Consider the following 24,054-nt stretch of genomic DNA (forward strand, 5'->3'; position numbering starts at 1 on the left):
TGTAGAATCACAGGTATAAATCAAATACGTCATCCTTGACAAAAGAACTTTTAAAAATCTATTTAATTACTTAGTTTCTAAAATAAAACAGTAAATAAAGATTCCTAAATCTGTGAAAGTACTCAAAGGGTCATATGGTCTGACTTTTGCTTCTGGGCAGGTAAACTTTCAAATCATCCAAAAGAGTTGTTTATCCCTCTCTCCTTAAAGGTCTTCAGAAGAAGGAAAGCAGTTATTGAGTACATTCCAAGCATGCACCAGAAAGGAAAAAGAAGTTAGCATTATTTCCTAAGTGCTTTCCTACATTACCCCATTTGATCTGAGTAATACTGAATGTTCTCACTTTAAAAAATGAAAAAAAACAAGGATCAGAGATTTTGAGTGGGAATACGATTACAAGTCAAAACTGTCAGAGACTGATGATCTTTCCACCCCACCATGATAAAAGAAACGGCATTACCAGTTTTTTTATGCACTGCCATGTTCAGTACACTAATGATCAAAATGATTTTGTTCCGACACATTATCTTCTCTGATGTGAACTAGTTCCCTCTATTCCTTGCTATGAACAATAAAATAACTGCCTCATATACTCCACCTAAAATATAGATGAGAACAGAAATCAAACCATTTCTTTGCCTCATCTGTGGCAAATAAACCCATTCCCTATAGGCTTTTATTGAAGAAACACTGTTATATTTCTGGAATAACTTAACCCATTCTTTTCAAAATCTTCTCTGATTATAACAAGTTTTCAAAGCACAGTAACTCAAAATGAATACAACCGTCTCAAAGGTAATCATTTACTGAAATAAAAAAACAGGGAGGTTATTTTTCATAAAATTCAGAAAGCAAAAAACATCACTAAGAAAGTATTTAAATGCTTTTTAATCCTTTCATCAAGCTGAACACATTATCAAACATTCTGAGCATGAGATTTATAACTTTTACTGTATCCCATAATAATAGTTATTTTTGTTTTGTTTCACCCGTTTATTTTGTTTGGTTATCTATATTCCACAAGTAAGAGATATCACACAGTAATTGTCTTTCACTTTCTAACTTATTTCAGTTAATATCCATCCATAGTGTATAATATTGTACCAAGAGTCACTTTTATCATTTTTAGTAGTTCTACTATATTTCCATAAGTATAGATAGGACAATTTCCTTATCCAGTTTTTACTTATGGGCATCAATCTTGATTCCGTATATGGACTATTATGAATAATGCTACCATGAACATAGGGGAGCAATAATCTGTTCATAGTTGTGTTTTTCATATTCCTTGCACTGGATTGTTTTTGCTTCATTTGTGCTTTTCCTAGCTCCCTCAAATGTTAGGTTAGAATGAGACTTTTCTTGTTTATAGATGTTGGCCTGTATGGCCATGAACTTCCCTCTTAATATAACTTTTACTTTTAATATAACTTTTACATTTATAACTTTTACTGTATCCCATAGAATCTGGTAATTCATCCCTTCACTTTCTCCAGAGGGTCTCCAGATAAGTCTTTATTTGTCCTTTGATTTCTTTGATAACTCAAGAGTAATTCAGAGGCATTTTGTTTAGTCTCCACATGTGTGCAAGTTTTTGGGTTTTTTTTCAAGTTTCTTCTCATAGTTGATTTCTAGCTTCACACCAGAAGAGACAGTCAGAAAAAAAATGAATGGTACGATTTTAATTTTTCATGTGCTTTTTTTTTTCTTTTAGTTGATATGGTAAATTACGTTCATTGATTTTCAGATGTTGAACCATCTTTGTGTCCCTGGAAAAAATCTCATATTGTCATAAGCATTTAGATGCAGTGTTGGATTCAATTTGTTAGTATTTTATTGAGAATATTCTCAACCATGATAATTATTGGTCTGTAGTTTTCTTCCTTGTGTGTTGTCTTTGTTTGTCTTTGATTTTTGTGTGACGCTGGATTCATAAAATGTATTTGGTAATATCTTTTCCTTTCTCAATTTTTTGAGAGTTTTTGTAGTTTAGGCTTTAGTTTATCTTTGAATGTCTGGTACAACTCCCTTGTGAAACCATCTGGTCCTGGGCTTTTGTTTGGGGACGGGGAGAGTTTTGATTACTGTTTAAATTTCCTTTTTTTTCATTTTTTTTAATTTTAAATTTTTTTTTCAAGTTTTCCATTTCTTCTTTGTTCAGTCTTGGATGGCTGTATGTATCTAATAATTTGTCCCCCATCATCTAGATTACTGAATTTGTTTGCATATAAATTTAAATTTTCATATTAATCTCTTACCATCCTCTGGATTTCTGCTCTGTCTCTTGGAATTTTTCCTCTTTCATTTACAATTCTATTTATTTTCGTTTTCTCCACCTTTTTCTTTGTGAGTCTGCTAGAGGTTCATCTTGTTTATTTTTTCAAAGAACCAACTTTTAGCTTCATTGCTCTTTTAGACTGTATTTTTATTTCTATTTCATTTATTTCTGCTTTAAGTTTTCTTACTTACTTTATTCTGGGATTTTTTTATTCTTCTTCTTCTAGTTCCTGAAGATGAGGGATTAGGTTGTTTCATTGTTGTTGTTGTTTTTTTCCTGTTTTTTTTTTTTTTTTTTTTTTTTTGTGGGACCTTCGCCAGAGGCCGCTGAGCCACCAGGGGAGGCCCTCCTGTTTCTTGAAGTGGGCCTGTATTGCTATATATTCCCTCTTAATACTGCTCCTGGGGTATCCTATAAGTTCTGGGAGGTTTGTCTTCATTATCATTTGTCTCAAGGTATTTTTTTATTTCTTTTTTGATATCCTCCTTAACTCAATAACCTTTCAGTAGCATGTTGTTCAGTCGCCATGTAATGGGGGATCTTCTTGTTTTCTTTTTGTAGTTTATTCCTAATTCAATATCTCTATTGTCAGAGAAGATAACTTGGAATGATTTCAATCTGCATGTATGTGTTGATGTTTGTTTTTTGACCCAGTCAATCCTGGAGAGTGATCCATGTGCACTTGAGAAAATGTATATTGATGTATTTGTGGGTGCAGTGTCCTATAAATACCTATTCGGTCTATGTGCTCTAGATCTGTGTTTAGGGAAATTGTATCCCTGTTTATTTTCTGTCTTGTCGATCTGTCAATTAGTGAGAATGGTGTATTGAAGTCTCCTACCACCAATGCATTTTCTCCAATATCTCTCTAAAAAAAATGACAGTTATTTTCTAACATATTTTGATGCTCCATCATTTGGTGAGTATATACTGATGAGTGGTATATTGTCCCCTAATCTTTTATAGTGTCCATCCAAGTCTCTTGTCACCTTGTTTTAGCTGGAAGTATATTTTATCTACTATGTGTGTGGCTGCCCCTCCCTTTTTTTTTTTTTTTTTTTTTTTTTTTTTTTTTTTTTTTTTTTTTGTGGGACCCTCGCTGGCGGCTAGGGAATGAACCGGCACAGCAGAGGTTGCGGGCGGCCTCGCAGCCCAGCGCTCAACTGCTGCGCCACCAGGGGAGGCCCTACCCCTACCTTCTTTTGGGCGCCATTAAATTACAGAATTGTTCTCTAACAATATTCCATATCCATTTATGATAAAAACTCAATATAATGAGGATAGAAGGAAAATATCTCAGTGTAAAAAAGCACACATAACAAATTCATTGATAACATCATAATCAATAGGGAAAAACTGAAATCTTTTCCTCTAAGAGCAGGTACAAAACAAGGAAATCTGTTTTCACTACTACTAGTCAATATAATATTGGAAGTCCAATTAGAGCAATTAGGCAAGAGAAAGCTATAAAAGGAATCCAAATTGGAAAAGAATTAAAATTATCACTTTTGCAAATGACATGAAAATATATATTAAGAAAAAAACTTCAAAGACTACTAGAACAAGGTACATCAGTGCAGTGAATTGGCAGGCAACAAAATCAATACACAGCAATCTGTGGTTTCCCTATTCACAAACAGCAAATTACAAGAGAAAGAAATCAAGAAAACAATCACATTTAAAATCACATAGAAAAGAATGAAATACCTAAGAATATATGTAACAAAGGAGGGGAAGGACCTGTACAATCAAAATAATAACACATTGTTAAAAAAAATAGAAGACACAAATAAATGGGGAGATATTCCTTATGTACTGAATAGAAGATTTAACATTAAAAAAGGCCATCTTACCCAAAGTAATATACAGATTCAAGGCAATCCCTATCAGAGTTTCAATGGCCTTCCAAAAAATAGAGCAAACTTGCTAGACTTACAAAAGGCCCCATTACTCAAAGCAATGCAGACAAAAAAGAATGGAGGTCAAACCCCCAGACTTCAAACTATGATACAATGCTATAGTCATCTAAACAATATGATCTTGGAATAAAATAGACACACAGATCAATGTAATAGAATTGAGAACCCAGAAATAAACCCACACTTATATGGTCAGTTAATTTATAACAAAGGAACCAAGAACATACAATATAGAAAGGAAAATCTCTTCAACAAATGGTGTAGGGAAAACTAGCACCCCACACAAATTAATAAAACTAAACTGTAATCTCATACTATACACAAAAATTAACTCAAAATGGCATAAAAATCTGGATGTGAGACTTGATATCATGAAATAAATAGAAGAAAACACAGGCAGAAGATTCCATGGCATTGGCTTCAGTGACATCTTTGGGGACTTGACTCCAATAGCAAAGGAAACAAAAGCAAAAATAAGTAAATGGGCCAACATCAAACTTAAAAGTTTCTATACAGTGAAAGAAACTACCTCTAACATAAAAGGACACTCTATTGAATGGGATAAAATATTTTCTCATTGTACATCCAACAAGGGGCTGATATCTAAGGTCTACACAGAGTTCATACAACTCTACAATAACAACAACAAAAATAAAAATAACCTGGTTTAAAAAAACGGGCAGAAGAGCTAAATAGACAATGAAGATATGAAGATGGCTAAGAGACACATTCAAAAATGCATAACATCACTTATCAGGGAAATGCATATCAAAATGTCAAAACAACAATACATACCACCTCACATCTGTGAGAATGGACCACATCAAAAAGAGCAGAAACAAGTGTTGGTGGGGATGTGTAGAAAAGGGAACCACTGAAAACTGTTGGTGAGAATGTATACTAGTCTAGCCCTACGAAAAAAAGTATAGGGTTTTTTTCTTGGAGTCAAATTTTTAAAAAGAGATCTACCTTAAGATCCAGCAATCACACTCAAAAGTAGCTTGGAGTGTGCAAGAACACAAATATAAATGAATATATGTACTCCTATGTTCACTGCACCACTATTTACAAAAGTGAAGTTATGGAAAAACCTAAGTACCAAAGAGAGATGATTGGATAGTGATGTACTACATACACACAATATAATATGTACACACACAATACTACTCATCTATTAATAAAAAAAGATGAAATCTTGCCATTTGAGACAATATGATTGGACTAGATGGGGATTATGCTAAGCAAAATAAGTCTGAAGGAAAAAGACAAGTACTAGGTGACAAACAAAATACTGAGAAAAGAACAGACAAAACTAAACCAAAACAAATCCTAGAAATCTGATTGCAAAATTGAGGTTACTGGTGGGGGGCAGGGAGTGAAAACTGGTGGAGGGGGAACACAGTAACTATGGCGGAGGATTATTGGTGCTTTACTAGAGAGTATGGTGTGATAACATATCTCAAAAGATGTCATCCTATACTCCTAAATCATATACAGTGCTGTTAAACAATCTTACCTCAATAAAAAATAATTTGTAAAATTCAAGGAATAAAGTTTTCTGGTATTTATTAGTTTAATTAACTTTTTAAAAAGAAACATTGTCTATTTGTTTAAAAACTAGAATTGTGAATGTTTTGTGCAACATGCATGTGTGTGGAACCTCTTATTAGGATCCTGTTTTAGAAAAGAGATTTTTGAGGAATATTAAGATTTTGCTTTACCATATTATCTTCACAGAAGACTTTCTTTGAGATGCCTTCCAGTCAAGGGTCAAAAGTGAGGGAAAAACAAAGTAAAACTAAATTTTTAAATAAATTCTATGATACTGCTAAAATATGAAATAAGTTTCAATAATAAATATTAGCAGTGTTAATGTCAGTCACTGCAACTGAATTTATACATACAATCATAGTTAAACAAATTAAACCAAGTAATCAATCCAGTACAAATTTGAGCAGATATATTAAAGCACAATTCGATCACTCCATTTCTTCTTTCCTCGTCATATTGCTTTTTGTTTTGTTTGTTTCACATAGGTCATACAAATTTGTCCTATTAACAACCAAGTAGGGATAGAGGGAAAATGTATAGCTCTGAAAGGCAGAGGTCAAGAAACGAAACTGAATATTGAGGTGCTGCCCATATGGTACAGTTCTTCACTTCCCTTCCTTGTTCAGACACCACTGAGGAAAAATAGGTTAATTGACCAAATTCTCAGACTCCAGATCAAAAATCTCTCAGAGGAAGGAAGCATAATAAAAAGCTAAGTAACCAACACAGGGGAAAGTTAACAAAACGCTCTCATGAGTTGAGGCCACTCATGGATTTCTTAGACAGAAAAGGCGCTAACCATAAAAGAAAAAAAAATGATTAATAGGATTTCAAATATAAAACTTCTTATCCTGGGCCTCCCCTGGTGGCGCAATGGTTGAGCGCTGGGCTGCGAAGCTGCCCGCAGCCTCTGCAGCACCAGTTCTATCCCCGGCCGCTGGTGAGGGTCCCCCATGGTGTGCAGACCTCTCCTGCCGCCCGCTGCTCCCCTCAGTAGTGTACTTCGGTCCTTCTGCCTGTTCTGTTCCCCGCTTTGGCTCTGGTGAATTCTCTCACCCTCCTGCACTTCTGACTGTACCCAGTGCTTGTATAAATAAATAAATAAATCTTTAAAAAAAAAAAAACTTCTTATCCAAATACATCATTATGATAGTAATAAGGCTAGCTATTGAGTGGGAGGAAATATCAGTAATACATGGCAAATACTATAGTATATGGCAAATAATATATCCAGAATACTAAAAGAAATCTTAGAAATCAATAAGAAAAAAAGACCAAATTCCAATAACACAACAGAAAGACTTGAACATATATTTCCAAAGATATCCAAATACAGACACTGCATATGAAAAAGATATACCTTATTATATATCAGGAAAATTAAAATTCAAATCACAATGAAAAACTACTGCATTTCTACCAAATGACTAATGATAAAAGAACTAATGATTGGAACATTGGCTAGTTCCAATTCTAGGCATATACCCAAGAAAAATGAGTATGTGCAACAAAAAACATTCAAAAGAATGTTCAAATAAGTTGTATTTATAATTGGCAAAAACTGGGAAGAGCTTAACTGTGTATTAACAGACAATGGATAAATTGTTGTGTTCATGCAAGGGAATAACATACAACAGTAAAAACTAACTGATAAATAAAATTGAAGAAACCTCAAAATCCTTACGTTGAGTGAAAGAAGCCAGGCATAAAAGAGTATGTACTATAAGTATTCTGTATTTAGAAGTTCAAGAAGCGGTAAAACTCGTTTATATAGTAAAAGTCAATGTTTACTTTGAAGAGATAGTAGTATTACCTTGGAATAAAATTTTCTGGATGATGTATATATTCTATATCTTGTACTGGGTGATATTTATCCAAGTGTACATACTTGTAAAACATCATTGAACTAAGATTTTGATCTTTATTGTATGTAAATTATATTCATTTGTATAGAATTTAAAAAACAATGAGAAAATATATCACCACTTTTTTTAAAATCATAAGAGAGACTATTTTGCTTATTTTTAAATAGGATTTCTGAAAGAATGTAAAAGAAAAGTGACAGCATAGTCTCTGAGGAGGAGAAAGTGAAGTAGGGACACAAGAAAGGAGATTGACATTGCAGATTCTTAGATTAAAGTGACAAAAACAAGTCTGGTGGTTTATGCTCAATGTTATTATATAAAAAGCCCTCTTCAGGCCTCCCCGGTGGTGCAGTGGTTAAGTGCTGGGCTGCGAAGCTGCCCACAGCCTCTGCAGCGCTGGTTCGATCCCTGGTCCCCGGGGAGGATCCCACATGGCCTGGCAGACCTCTCCTGCCAGCCTGCTGCTCCCCTCAGCATTGTATTCCATCAGTCTGTCTGTTCTGCTCCCTGCTCTGGCTCTAGTTAATTCTCTCACCCTCCTGTGCTTCTGACTGTGCCCAGTGCTTGTATAAATAAATAAATAAATCTTTTTAAAAAATAAAAAATCTTCTTTCATTCTTAAAAGAGTAGTGGTTTGGATAATAAATTGTATGATCAACATATGTATGTTTCTCATTGTACTGGTGAATGTATTATATCCAAAAATGGATAAATATAAACTACAATACAGTGCTTTTGAACATCAGTGTAACAGCATTTTTTCATTGTGTAATTATTTATGATTCCTAAGTTTTTAAAAGGGGAGATAAATATCTAAGAAGCATTGCTTATAAATTTGATTTAATTCATCCTATACATTTGGGCCAAATATCTGGGCCAAGAACAGCTTTTATCAAGTCACTCCCCTTCTTAAAAACCTCCCTAACTTCACCCCGAGCATATAACATCCCAACTTCTTTACTTGACCTTGAAGTTTTCCAAGTATATAGCTTCAACCAACTTCCCCCCAGTGCTCTGAAACCTTCACTCTCAGTTCTTCCATAACTGGCCTGTTGCTTTTCTACAGATAAGCTTGATTCCTTCCTGCTTCCCTGTCTTTGCTCACTTTGTGATCTCTAAGACTGCTTTAATCCATCCCAATTCTATCCGCCTTTCCAGGTATTGTTCAACTCTAATCTCACCATTTCAAGTTTCACTGTGAATCACTTTTCTGTTTTACTTCTTCAAGTAATGATAAGGTCTCAGCAACAAACTCTTTGTAAGCTATAATTAATACTTAGAATATTTTAGTAATTAACTTTTTTAAAACACATTTGAAGAACACCTGTTGTAACACCTTTTTCTTCCTGTAACACAAGGGTGTTACAACTGGAATACTAGGACATAATACTGAATAAAAGATTGAATAACAGGTACCCCATCAGTGGAAGTTCTAACAGAAACAGCTGACACTGCCACCATACCAAATTGCCCTCACACATCTGATACTCTCGCTTGCAAGAACTGACCTCATTGTCAATATCACATATAGACATGCACACAAACATATACACACTCCTCAACCCCAGACCTCTAGGATCATATAACTTAAGAGTTTTCAAAAGTTGAAAAAAGTTAGAGATTCTCTATTGTGGTTCTCTTATATGCAACATAATGTTCCACTTAATTTAATGCACTTTTGTATTTTCTAATTTTCCTCAAGTATGTATCTGATCTAGACAACTAAATTATTATTTATGGAGCAACCTATTAAATTATAATATCTAATGCATACCATACACTCATGGTTAGTATATTGCTATTCATTACTTGATCAATATAATTCCTCTTGACATTTAAATGTAGCATAATTTATAGATGAATTTTTACGTAGAACACATACTACATGTGTCTAAGTTGATTACTTTCCAGAAGCTCTCACATTCATTGATTTCATATCTCAACTCATTTTTGTAAATGAAATACAAATTAAAAAGAAAGTCAAAAGATCAACAAATCCAAAAGCTGTTTCTTTGAAAATAAAAATAGACAAACATCTAGCAAGGCTCAAAAGAAAATAAGGAAGAAATATCAAACACATAGAATTTTTAAAATGAAAGAAGAGAAATAACAACAAATGCAGAAATCGAGAGGATAATGACAGGCTACTAATTATCGAGAGGATAATTACAGGCAACATCTATTGATATATGTGAACAAATTCAATAACCTAGAAGAGATGGAAAAATTCATAGATTTACACAATTTTCCAAAATTGAGTAGAGAAGAATAGAAAAAAATGAACAAACCAATCACAAGCAAGGAAATTGAAACAGTAAACAAAACTCTCCTAAAAAACAAAAGTCCAGTACCAGATGGCTTCATAAGTGAATTCTACCAAACCTTCAAAGGTAAACCAATGCCTATCTTGCTAAAAATCTTCCCAAAAAATGAAAAAGGGGGAATACTTTCAAACCTTTTTAAGAGGTGAACATTGTTCTAATGCCAAAACTAAACAAAGACAACACACAATAAAAGAAAATTACACACCAACACAAAATTCCTGAACTAAATACTAACAAATCAAATCCAACAACGCATTAACAGGATTATACACCATAATTAAATAGAATACATAGGTAGAATACAAGGATGGCTTAACTTCTGAAAATCAATCAATGTAATTAACTACGTCAACAGAAAGAAAGATAAAAACCATATGACCTTATCAATAGGTGTTAGGAAAGCATCCATTTATGTTGAAAATCCTTGAAAAGCTTGGGATAATTGGGAGATACCTTAGCATACTAAAAACCATTTACTGCAAACCAATATCTAATATCATTCTCAATGGTGAAAAACTGAAAACCTTTCTACTAAGTTCTGGCGCAACACAAGGATGACCACTCTCACAACATAGTACTGGAAGGACTAGCTTGAGAAATTAAACAATGATAAGCTTTATTTCTTCATTCCCAATTTGGATTCTTTTTTTTTTTTTTTTAATACGGGTACCAAATTGCTTTATTTGAAGGAATGGTACAAATGAAAGCTATACGTAGATGTTTTGGTACAACTTATAGAAAAGGTAAAGGTAACCCCAACATGCATGCACAGCCTTGATGACCAGGAAAGTCACCCCCTGGCTATGAGAAGCCAGCCTAAGGCTTAGCTTAGCTCTTGTCACTGTCTCCCAGGGTGTGCTTGTCAAAGAGATACTCGGCCATGCCAGATTCAGGGGGCCCCCATCTTGCGCAAGTTGGTTACATGGTCACCCAGTTCTTTGATGGATTTCACCTGCTCATCCAGGTAATGAGTCTCCAGGAAGTCACACAAATGGGGGTCGTTTTTGTCAGTAGCCAGTAGCCCATGCCTCCTGGAACCACTTTCCCTATCCTGCCTGTTATGTTTCCTGTGGCCCCAGTCCCTACCTGCCTATTCAGCTCCAGTAGTGACTGATTCACGCTCTTTTCCAAGTGTAAGGCACACTCCATTGCATTCAGCCCGTTCTCCCAGTCATCGCGGTCGGGTTTCTTGATGTCCTGAAGGAAGATGCGGCCACCTCGTTGGTTCTGCAGCTTCATCAGTTTCTCAGCATGTTCCCTCTCCTCATGAGATTGGTGAAGAAAATATTTGGCAAAATTCTTCAAAGCCACATCACGGTCAAAGTAGTAAGACATGGACAGGTAGACGCAGGAGGAGTAGAGTTCCAGGTTGATCTGGCGGTTGATGGCGGCCTCCGAGTCCTGGTGGTAGTTCTGGCGCACCTGCGAGGGGGACGCGGTCGTCATAGCGGCGGCAGTGAGGGCTGGGGGCGATCCGACGGCGCTGTGGGCGGGAGCAGCGGGCGGGCGGCCGGGCGGGCGGCGGCGGGGGGACGAGCGCCGGGTTCCGTCCAAGCACTGTTGAAGCAGGAAACCGCGGAGACTCTCCGCGAAGGCTGTCCCAATTTGGATTCTTTTTATACCTTTCTCTTTTCTAATTGCCCTAGCTAGGACTTCCAGTGCTATGTTGAATAGTAGTGGTGAGTACTGGATCTTAGCGGAAAGGCTTTCAGTTTTTTTCCCAAGTTTCTTAAAAACGGATGTTACAGGTGACATGATAATATGCAAAGAACCCCCCAAGAGTCCACTGAAACAATCAGTTTGGCAAAATGGCAGGATGTAAAATTAACAACACAAAAATCAGTTGCCTTTCTATACATAAACAATGACATAGAAAAGGAGGAAATTTACAGTTACACAAAAAAAAAAATAAACTAGGCATAACCCTAATAAAGGCGGTAGCAGATCTACACAAAGAAAATTAAAAGATACTGTGGAAAGAAACAGAAGAAGTCACAAAGAAAGGGAAAAATATTCCCTACTCATGAATTAGAATAATCAACATTGCCAAAATGGCCATTCTCCCCAAAACAATGTACGAATTCAATAAAATCCCAATAAAAAATATTAATGGCATATTTTAAAGACGCATAGCTAAACTACTGAAATTTCTATGGAATCACAAAAGACCCCAAATGTAAAAGCATCTAGACAGTGAAGAAAGAGAATGGAGGTATCACACTTCCAGACCTCAAACTGTATTATAAGCCACAATAATGAAAACAGCCTGGCACTGGAACAAAAACAGACACACGGAGCAATGAGATGGAATTGGTTTTATAAGTGGGAAGAAACAGAAAACCGATAAAGGAACACCGATGAGGTTAACACAGATGAGGTTAACATAAGACTTGTCTGAAAAAAAAAAAAAAAACCACTATGGACAAGAACAGAATGGAGTGACATATTCAAAATATTTCAAGACAAAAATGTCAGCCAAGAATACTTTATCCTAAAAAACCTTTCCTTCCTACATAAGGGAAAAATAAGGACCTATTAAGAAATATAAAATCTTGGAAATTTCAAACCACTAAACCCCAACTCCAAGAAATAAAAAAAGGGCTTTATGATTTAAGCCAAAGAGAAATATAAAAATAAATAAATAAACAAGGAATTAAATACAGCCACAATATTAACAAAATGGTAGTCAAAGATTCCACTGTCAGTTCTACAAGTAAACCATGCCCAAAGAAGGCCAGAACAGATATACTTATCATCAGATAAAATAGACTTCAAGCTAAAAAAGGTTACAAAAGACATGGATGGACCATATATAATGATCAAGAGTGTACACCAGGAAGACATAACACTCATCAATCTATACTCTCTAAATGAAGAAGCCCAAAAGATATTTGACAATTACTGTCATATCTGAAAACAAATACTAAAGAAAATACATATGTGGTAGAAGACTGCAGCTCCCCAGTCTTATCAATGAAAAGATCAATGAGACAGAAAATAAACAAGGACACAACCCTAAACAAAGATCTGGACCCCATGGGCCTGTAAGATATTTATAGGACAAAATACACATTAAAAAAAAAAAACCCAAATACACATTTTTCTCAAGATGCAGACTGAAATCATACTGTGACACAACATGATAATCTGAACTAGGAATCCTGGACAGTGTAATAAAGATTTGAAACATTGCATGCACACAACAGCAGTAAGCAAGCCAAAGGAAGTTTATTTGAAGACAAAGACCAGCTCCTGGGAGCAAAACCACAAGGGTTAAAGAAACAGGCTAGCTCCTGCCAGCAGTGAGCAGGCCTGAAGAGATTTATGTAAGGACAGATAAGAAGCGAAAACAGCTCCCACGCTCACAGGAGGCGTCCTGAATGGGTTGGTCCCTGTGAAGAAAACTTAGGGGTTTTTATAATTATGCTCATGTTTTGGGTCTCGGGGATGAGCCATGGTGATCATTCAGTTTCTTCACTGATCAATCTTGGCTGATGTCCTAACATAGATTAAGTGGTAATAGTGTCATGGGGTTTTGTTGTTATTGCTTTTCTCTCTTCTTATCCTGGGGTTCCCATGCCTCCTGGAACCACTTTCCCTATCCTGCCTGTTATGTCTCCTGTGGCCCCAGTCCCTACCTGCCTATCAATTTCTAACCCCTCATTACCAATATCTTCCTTAACCATAAAGGTATCAAACTAGAAATCAATTACAATAAGCAAACAAGGATATCTAAAATTATGTGGAGATTGAACAACATGCTACTTGAAGACCACTAGTTAATGAGGAAATCAAAGCAGAAATTAAAAAATAACTTCAGACAAATGATAGAGAAGACATAACCTCCCAGAATGTATGGAACACCCAAAAACAGTATAAAGAGGTAAGTATACAGTAATACAGGACCACATCAAGAAAGAACCCAAAGAAACAACCTAATCTTTCATCATTAGGAACTAGGAAAAGAAGAATAAAAAAACCCAAGAGTCAGTAGAATAAAGGAAATAATAAACATTAAACCAGAAATAAATTAAATAGAAATGTAAAAAAAGAAAACCCAAAAGATGAATGAAGCAAAAGTTGGTTCGATGAAAAAAATAAACAAAATAGACAAGCCTCTAGCAGGCTTACAAAGAAAAAGTGTGAGAAAACTCAAATAAATAGGATCATAAATGAAGAGGAGAAATTCCAAGAGACAGAGCAGAAATTCAGAGGATGATAAGAGATTACTATGAACATTTATATGCAAACAAGTTCAACAAACTATATGCGATGGAAAAATTCTCAGAATTAGTCAATCATGCAGCTGATAAAAAAGAAATAGAAAACTTGAGCAAACCAATTAAAACAAGGAACTTGAAACAGTAATCAAAACTCCTCCAAAAAACAAAAGACGGGGCCAACTGGTTCACAATCAGGTTTTACCAAATGTTCAAAGATGAACTAATAAGTACTCTGCCAAAATTCATTCAATAAATTGGTAAAGAAGGAATATTACCAAATACATTTTATGAAGTCAACATCACACTAAGATGAAAACCAAACAAAGAAAACACAAAAAGAGGAAACTATAGACTGATCTCCCTAATGAACACAGATGCTGAAATCCTCAATAAAATCTTAGCACTGACTCCAACAATGCATAAAAAGGACTATATGCCATGACGAAGTGGAATTTATTACAGGAACACATGGATGGTTCAATATCCAAAATTCAATTAACATAATTCACAATGTCAACAAAACAGAAAGAAAATATAATCATATCGATAGATGCTGAAAAGCAATTGATAAAGACCAGCATCCATTTATGATAAAGGCCCTCAAAAAACTTGCGATAAAAGGGAACATATCTTAACAAAATAAAAGCCATATATGACAAACCCATAACTCACATGATTCTTTTTTATTTTTTTCTATTTTTTATATATTTTTACAACATTGTTAATTTTTAAACAATATTTGCTTCCCCCCCTCAGGTGTAGTCCCCATGGAATTAGCTTCACCAAGGTACCCGTGTACCATCACCACAGTCCCCTGTGTGCCTCCCTCCTTCCCTCCCTCTGATCCCCCTCCCTCCTCCTTCCCTGCAGGAAGTCTTGCATTTATAATTGTCTGTTTTGGTTTTGTTATGTTTTGTATTATTATTTCCCCCCCTGATGTCTTATTTGGTTCCCCTAATATTCCTCCAATGAGTGAAACCATCCAATTTTTTTTCTTTTTCCTTCTGACTATTTCACTGAGCATAACTTTCATGATTCTTAATGATGAAAAATGAAGACCTTGCCACTATGATCAGGAAAGACAAAAATGTCTACTCTCAAGACCACTGCTACTCAATATAATACTTAAGTCCTAGCTACAGCAATTAGGAAAGAGGAAGCCATAAAATGAATTCAAATTTGAAAAGAAGTATTAAAGGTATCACTATTTGCAGATAGTATGATAATATATAGAGAGAACCCCCCCAAAAAAATCCATGAAAAACTAATTAGAACAATGAACCAGTTCAGTAAAGTATCAAGTTCAAAACCAATACTCAAAAATCAGCAGTCTTCCTATATGCAAACAATCAGTCTGCAGAGGAAGAAATTTAAAAACCATCCCATTTACAATAATACCAAAAAAAATTAAATACCTGGGAATAAACCTAGCAAAGGAAGTGAAAGACCTTATACAAGGAAAATTATAAAACAGTGTTAAAAGAAACAGAAGAGGCCATCAGGGTGGAAAGATATTACTTGCTTATGGATCAGAACATTACCAAAATGGCCATCTTACCCAGAGAATCAAATGGCAAATAAAATAAAATAAATTCAAATTGGAGGAGGGGGCCTCCCTGGTGGCACAGGTGTTAAAGACAGCACTATTAAGCTATAGCCAAATTGGGAGAGAAGTAAATCTATCATTGTTTTCAAAAACATAACTAACATGCATAGAGAATCCCAAATACTCCACTAAAACAACTAACTGAAACAATAAATCAGTTCAACAAAGAGTTGGGCTACAAAATCAATACAGAAAATGCAGGTGCTAGGGCCTCCCCTGGTGGCGCAGCAGTTCAGCGCTGGGCTGCGAAGTTGCCTGCAGCCTCTGCAGCAACAGTTCGATCCCTGGCCGCTGGGCGAGGGTCCCACATGGCGCGCAGACCTCTCCTGCTGCCCGCTGCTCCCCTCAGTAGTGTACTTCGTCACTCTGTTCTGCTCTCCACTTTGGCTCTGGTGAATTCTCTCACCGTCCCGCACTCTGACTGTACCCAGTGCGTGTATAAATAAATAAATAAATAAATAAATAAACAAACAAAAATCTTTAAAAAAAAAAAAAAAGAAAGACAATGCAGGTGCCTTCCTATATGCAAATAATGAGTGAGAAAAGGGAGAATTTACCAAAATGATCCCATCTACAATCAGACCAAAAACAATAAAATACCTAGTAGTCAACCTAAAAAAGGAGGTAATGGACCTATACAAAGAAAACAATAGACTTTGTTAAAAGAAATAGAAAACACAAAGAAATAGAAAGATAGTCCCTGCTCATGTTTTGAAAGACTCAACATTGTCAAAATGGCCAATATAGAGATTCAATGCAATCCCCATAAATATTTCAGTGGAACAAAAACTATTAAAAGTCATATGAACCACAAAAGACCTTGAATAGCCAGAGGTCAGTATCTCTCACATCATTCAAAAAATCAGCGCTAAATGAATCAAAGACTTGGATATAAGTCCTGAAACCATAAAATACATAGAAGAAATCATAAAGAAAACTTTCATTACATAAGCTTCAGTGATGTCTTTGTGGATATGTCACCAGCAGTAAGGAAAACAAAAGAGAATATAAACAAATGGGACTGCATCAAACTAGAAAGTTTCTTTACAGAGAAATAAACAGTAATAAAACAAAAAATGTATCAGCCATAGATCCAGCAACTCCATTTCAGCATATCTATCTGGAGAATACAAAAAACACTAATTCAAAAGGAGCTTACACTCAAATGTTTTTGCAGCAATATTTACAAAAGTCAAACTTTTGTTTTGAGGAAAGAATTATAAATATTCTGGGCCTCTCCTGGTGGCGCAGCAGTTGAGTGCTGGGCTGCGAAGCTGCCCGCAGCCTCTGCAGTGCCGTTTCAATCCCTGGCCGACAGCTAGGGTCCCACATGGTGCGACAGACCTCTCCTGCCATGCCTGCTGCTCCCCTCAGCAGTGTATTTCTTCATCAGTCTGGCTGTTCTGTTCCCTGCTCTGGCTCTGGTGAATTCTCTCATCCTCCCGTGCTTCTGACTATACCCAGTGCTTGTATAAATAAATAAATAAATCTTTAAAAAAAAAAAAGATTTATAAATATTCTGAAGATGGATACCCACCTCAGGCCCAGTAATGTGCATCAGGCCAGAAACAGCAGAAGCAACAGCATCATAGCCAGCTCTCTGAGATAGAGGACCTGTTTGACCATACCCTAAAACAATAAGAATAGATATATTCAGTACCATGCAGGGAGACCAATAGTACAATGTGTGCATCCAGAAATCTTGCAGGATTTTGCTAATGGAGGAGGCAATAACAATCAATTGCAATGTTACACTGTAATTTATGACTTTTCTTGAAAAATCAAAAAATAATTTCAAAAGACACACATTCTCATATAGCAGCAACCAATTATAATTAAGTAACATCTCTTATCTTTACACTGAACATAAATTATCCAATATGCCAGTCTCCATCACGCCTTATTTTTTTACACATCAGCCTAACTGACTCATTGAACTTACCTCCCAGATCTCAATATTTGCTATTCTTTCTCTATAGAAAACAATTTATAAAGTAAAATTAAACAATATCTCCCTGGGTTCTATTTATTTATTGTCTCAAGGATAAAAAAAAATACATAAATAATAATAAAACCACATCCTTCTGAAGCACACATGGAATATTCTTCAAGATAGATCATATATTGGGCCACAAGACAAATCTCTGTTTTGTCATCAGCAAAAATCAAAGGAGTTCAAAAAGTATTTTCTTCTGTTCTCTCAGTGCTGGTTTTTATTACTGAATAACAAAACTACTGAATATCAGGATCTATATGAAACTGTCTCCAAATCCCATGTACCATTCAGGCAGAGCCAGATGAAGAATAATTCCAAAATGAACAGCTATTTACTGAAATTCCATGCATACTCTGATTTAAAAATATTAACAAGGGGTGCCTCAGGGTCTTTGCTTTCTTCTCTAGCCACCTGGAAAAATCTCCCTCCATTTCATTCCATATATCCACATTCCACACTCCCTTGCACACTCTAAATCTCCAGGCCTCCGTACCAGAGAGGGCTTCCCTGAGGAATTTTTTTTTAAAGTAATCCTCACTTCTCACATGTAACCTCCCTTACTTTATTACATTCATCTTTGTAGCCCTTATCATAACAAGATATTTTAAAACATAGTTATGTATATATGTATTTGTTTATTTTCTGTCTGTTCCTTATTAAAACATATTCATGCTCCAAAAAGAAAGGAATCTTCATACAATGTTTGTGGCAATGTAGATTAGTCCAGCCTTTATGAAAAAAACAGTATGGAAGTTCTCTATGATATGATACAGTGATCCCTCTCAAAGGTATCTACCCAAAGAATATAAAAATGTAATTCAGGGCCTCCCCAGTGGCGCAGCGGTTGAGTGCTGGGTTGCAAAGGTGCCCGCCACCTCTACAGCACCAGTTCCACGAGGGTTCCACATGGCGCGCAGACCTTTCCTGCCGCCCGCTGCTCCCCTTAGCAGTGTATTTTGCCCATCTGCCTGTTCTGCTCCCTGCTCTGGCTCTGGTGAGTTCTCTCACCCTCCCACACTTCTGACTGTACCAGTGCTTGTATAAATAAATAAATAAATCTTAAAAAAAAAAAGCTGATTTAAAAAAAAATGTAATTCAAAGAGATATATGCATTCCTATGTTCACTGCAGCACTATTTACAACAGTCAAATTATGGAAGCAACCTAAATGCGCAATGATAGATGAGTGGACAAAGAAACAATTAACAAAATGGCAATGATGAGTTCATACCTATCAATAATTACTTTATTGTAAATAACCTGATCAAAATTCACTGATCGAAAGGCGCAGGGTAACTGAATATTAAAAAAAAAAAATCTATTGTGCTGACTATAAGAGATTCACTTCAATTTTAAATACCCACACTGAAAGTGAACAAATAGAAATAAGATATTCATTCAATACTTAGGTAAAGCAGACTTTCAGTCAAAGATTATAAGAGACAAATCTATTCCATAATGATAAAATGGTTAATCCAACAAAAGGCTATGGTATTTTTAAATATGTATGCACCTAGTATAGAAATACTTAAATGTATAAACCAAATCTTACCAGACCTGAAAAGAGAAATCATAGCAATACAGTGACAGTATTCAATATATTACTTCCAACAAGGGATAGATCATCTAGACCAAAAACCAATAAGGAAACATTAGACATAGATGATAATTAAAACTAGATGGATTTAGAGGCTCCCCAGTGGCACTGCGGGTTGAGCTCAGTGCTGTGAAGCTGTCCGCAGCCTGGCAGCGCAGGTTCCATTCCTGGCTGGCCAGGGAGATTCCCACATGCCATGGCAGACCTCTCCTGTTGCATCCACTGCTCCCCTCAGCAGTGTATTTCGGTTGTCTGCCTGTTCTGCTCCCCACTCTGTCTCTGGTGAATCCTCTCACCCTTCAGTGCCTCTGGCCTGTACCCCAGCTCTTGTATAAAAATAAATAAATCTTTTTTTTTTTTTTTTTTTAATAAATTTTATTGTTATATTCCCCATACAATTGCAGCCCCCCCATTCTGACCCCAATCCCTCCCCTCCCACCCCCGCCCCCCTAAAAGTGTCTCTGGTTCATAGTTTTTTGTTGATTTTGATTTTCACTTTCTTATAGTTATTCATTTTCCTGGTCCCTTATTTAAGTTTTCTAGATTCCTGCTATGAGTGAGACCATCCGGTATTTTTCTTTTTCTTTTTGGCTTATTTCGCTGAGCATGATCCCTTCCAGTGCCATCCATGTTGCTGCAAATTGCATGTGTTTATCTTTTTTGATTGCTGAGTAATATTCCATGGTATATATGTACCACATCTTCTTGATCCAGTCATCTAAAAATAAATAAATCTTAAAAAGAAAAAAACAGGGCCTCCCCTGGTGGTGCAGGCAGTTGAGTGCTGCACTGTGAAGCTGTCTGCAGCCTCTGCAGCGCCAGTTCAATCCCGGCCAGGCGGCAAGGGTCGCACATGGTGCAGCAAACCTCTCCTGTCACACCCACTGCTCCCCTCAGCAGTTTACTTCAGTTGTCTGCCTATTCTGTTCCTGCTCTGTCTCTGGTGAATCCTCTCACCCTCCTGAGCATCTGGCCTATACTGGTTCTTGTATAAAAAATAAATAAATCTTTAAAAAAAAAAAACAGATGGATTTAACATACATTCATGAAAAAAAAATCTGTCCAATCACAACAAAATGCACATCATTCTGAAGCACACATGAAATAGTCTCCAAGATAGATAATATATACATTAGTCCACAAGATAAATCTCAATAAATTTAAGACTGAAATCATATCAAAAATTTTCTGCAGTCACAAAGGTATAAAACTAGACATAAATTACAAGAAGAAAACTAGAAAATTTTAAAATACATGGAAATTAAACATGATCTGAACATGATTAAACATGTCTCTCAATAGCCAATGGATCAAAGAAGAAATAAAAATTAAAATTAAAAAATTCTGGTAAAAAATAAAAGTGGAAGTACACATACCAAAATATGGGGAATGCACCACAAAAAGGGTCTAAGAGGAAATATTGTAACAATACAAACTATATTATTAAGTAAGAAAGAACTCAAATAAACACCTAACTCAACAGTTCAAGGAACTAGATGGGGAAAAAACTAAACCCAAGATTGGTAGAAGAAAGGAAAAAACAAAGATCAGAATAGAAATAAATGAAACAGAATAAAAAGGCAATAGAAAAGATCAACAAAACTAAGAACTGCTTTTTAGAAAAGACAAAAAGACAAACTGTTACCAAGAATAACCAAGGAAAATAGAAAAAAACCTCAAAGAAATAGAAATGAAAGAGGAAACATTTGACCTGATATGACACATATACGAGAGATTATAAAGGAGTACCATGAACAATTATATACAAAGTAGACAACTTAGAAGAAATGTACTAATTTCTAGAAACATACAACCAACCAAGAGTGAATCATTCATCACTCAAGAAATAGAAAATCCAAACAGACCAATTACTATAAGATTCTAACAAGCAATACCTAAAAAGAAAAGTTCAAGATCAAATAGCTTCACTGCTAAACTCTACCAAACAATTAAATAAGAATAAAGTGATATTCAAATCTCAACAATGACATGGAAGAACTTCTCTGCTGTCAGATAATTGATAATCCTCATGATTAAACCACATAAAAAAAACAAAAAGGAAAAAAAATGATATGAGACAAATAATCAATGAACTGAAGAACAAAAATGAGACCTTATGAAATGAAATAAAAGAAACTCAGGAGCTTAAAAGATTACTGCAGGAGATAAAGAACCCTGCTAAAAACAATGAAAACAATGAAATGGAAGAATGGATCAGTACTATCGAAGAAACAGAAATGAATAACTATAAGAAAGTGAAAATCAAAATCAACAAACAACTATGAACCAGAAACACTCTATGGGAGGTAAGGAGTGGGGAGGGGAGGAGTTGGGGTCAAAATAAGGGGGTTGCAATTGTATGGGGAATATAAAAATAAAATTTATTATAAATTTAAAAAAAAGAAATGAGCTGAATGAGAAAAGGAGAGAAAAGTACAAAGGAAGAAGAATGAGGACACTTTTCAACAATTATCAGACTCCAGGATGAGAGAAAATATGAGCTATAGGCATTCCAGAGGGTGAGGAGAGAGACAAAGTAACTGAGAAATTATTCAAGGAGATAAATTAAGAAAACTTCCCAAGCATAAAAAAGGAGACGAATATAGACATACACGAAGCAAGAAGAATTCCCAATTACCTCAATGAAAAGAAAACTACAGCAAGACACATAATAGTAAAGCTTGCAAGAGTCCAAGACAAGGAAAAAATAATGAAACTGGCAAGGGGGAGAAAACAGATAACTTGTAAGGAAAAAACAATCAGGTTAACTTCAGACTCTCCAAAGAAACACTACAGGCAAGAAGAGAATGGAGTAACATATTCAACAAACTTCAACACAGCAAATGCCAACCAAGAATACTTTACCGTGCAAAGCTCTCCTTCCTGTAGGAAGAAAAAATAAGGACCTTTTCAGACAAACAGAAACTCCAGAAAGTCATTACAAGTAAATCCCCACTCGGAAAAATTCTACTACAGGAAGTCCAAAAGTCAAAACCAATAGATGAATGAATAAAAACAGAATAAAGCAAAGAATAAAATCACAAAAAAGACAAACAAAACAGCAAATACAGATGCCAAAATATCAATATTAACTCTAAATGTAAATGGACTAAACTCATCAATAAAAAGACACAGAGTAGCAGGCTGGATTAAAAAACAAATCCAACCTTCTGCTGTCTCCAAGAAATATATTTAACCACAAAAGATAAACACACTAAAAGCAAAAGGTTGGAAAACAAGCCTACAAGCAAATGGACCAAAAAAGAGCAGGAACAGCTATACTTATATCAGATGAAATAGACTTCAAATTAGAAAAGCTAAAAAGAGACATAGATAGACACTACATTATGATCAAGGGGACTATACATCAGGAAGATATAACATTCATCAACATACACTCACCAAATGAAGGAGCACCAAAATATATTGGATAATTATTATCAGCTCTGAAAGAAGACTTTGTTTTACACTTTTTTAAAGATTTATTTATTTATTTATACAAGAACTGGGGTACAGGCCAGATGCACGGGAGGATGAGAGGATTCACCAGAGACAGACAGGGGAGCAGAACAGGCAGACTGACAAAATACACTGCTGAGGGGAGCAGCGGGTGCGACAGGAGAGGTCTGCTGCGCCATGTAGGACCCTTGCTGGCTGGCCAGGATTGAACTGGCACTGCAGAGGCTGTGGACAGCTTCACAGTGTGGCGCTCAACTGCCAAAGCCACCAAGGAAGGCCCTGAAAGAAGACTTTAAAGTAAATTCATATACAGTGGTAGACTTCAACACTCCACTCTCACCAATGGGTAGATCAATGAGACAGAAAATAAACAAAGACACTAGAGACCTAAATAAAGACATAAAACTCATGGACTTAACAGACATCTATAAGACACTGTACCCAAAATAATCCGAGTACACATTTTTCTAGAGCACACACGGATCATTATCCAGAATTGATGACATACTGACCACAAGACAAATATCAATGATACATTAAGATCAAAATCATTCCAACTATCTTCTCTGATCAGAAAGGCATCAAACTAGAAATAAATCATGAAAAGAAAACAAGAAACACTTCCACTTCATGGAGATTGAAATCCATGCTATTGGAAGACCACTGGACTAATGAGGAGATCAAGAAGAAATTAAAAAATACCTTGAATTGAACAACAAGGAAGACACCACTTTCCACAATGTATGGGATGTAGCAAAAGCAGTAATAAGAGGAAAATATATAGCAATACAGGCTGAAATCAAGAAACAAGAAAGAACTCAGAGAAACAACCTAAGCTCACATGTTAAAGAAGTAGAAAAAGAACAACCAAAGATCCCTAAAGCCAGTAGAAGAAAGGAAATAATAAAAATCAAAGCAGAAATAAAGAAATCAAAATTTTTTAAAAATCCAAAAAATCAATGAAACCAAATGTTTGTTCTTTGAAAAAACAAACAAATAGACAAGCCTCTAGCCCAGCTCACAAAGAACAAACAGGAGAAAACAAATATAAATAGGATTATAAATGAAAGAGGAAAGATTACAACAGACCCACTGAAATTAAAAGAATAATCAGAGATTACTATGAACACTTATAGGCAAATAAATTCAACAATTGAGAAGAGATGGACAAATTCCTAGAAAGATATAATCATCCAAAGCTATATAAAGAAGAAATAGAACACCTAAACTGACCAAT

At 35.5% G+C, this 24,054-nt stretch overlaps 1 protein-coding gene across 11 annotated transcripts in view; it reads right to left on the minus strand.

The window, feature by feature from the left end:
* SUGCT (succinyl-CoA:glutarate-CoA transferase) overlaps positions 1-24,054 on the minus strand; it is a 793,244-nt gene that overhangs the window by 683,231 nt on the left and 85,959 nt on the right. For 10 of the 11 annotated variants that reach the window (XM_054692302.1, XM_054692300.1, XM_054692297.1 and 7 more), the window contains exon 7: positions 17,304-17,395. In XM_054692302.1, the coding sequence (XP_054548277.1) occupies positions 17,304-17,395 (92 nt within the window). Of the gene's footprint in view, positions 1-11,023; positions 11,399-17,303; positions 17,396-24,054 lie in introns of those variants that run through there. The other variant, XM_054692307.1, reaches the window with a different exon arrangement.

This window comes from Talpa occidentalis, unplaced genomic scaffold (genome assembly GCF_014898055.3).
Source record: "Talpa occidentalis isolate TD23 unplaced genomic scaffold, MPIMG_talOcc4v2.1, whole genome shotgun sequence".
Classification (NCBI taxonomy): Eukaryota; Metazoa; Chordata; class Mammalia; order Eulipotyphla; family Talpidae; genus Talpa; species Talpa occidentalis.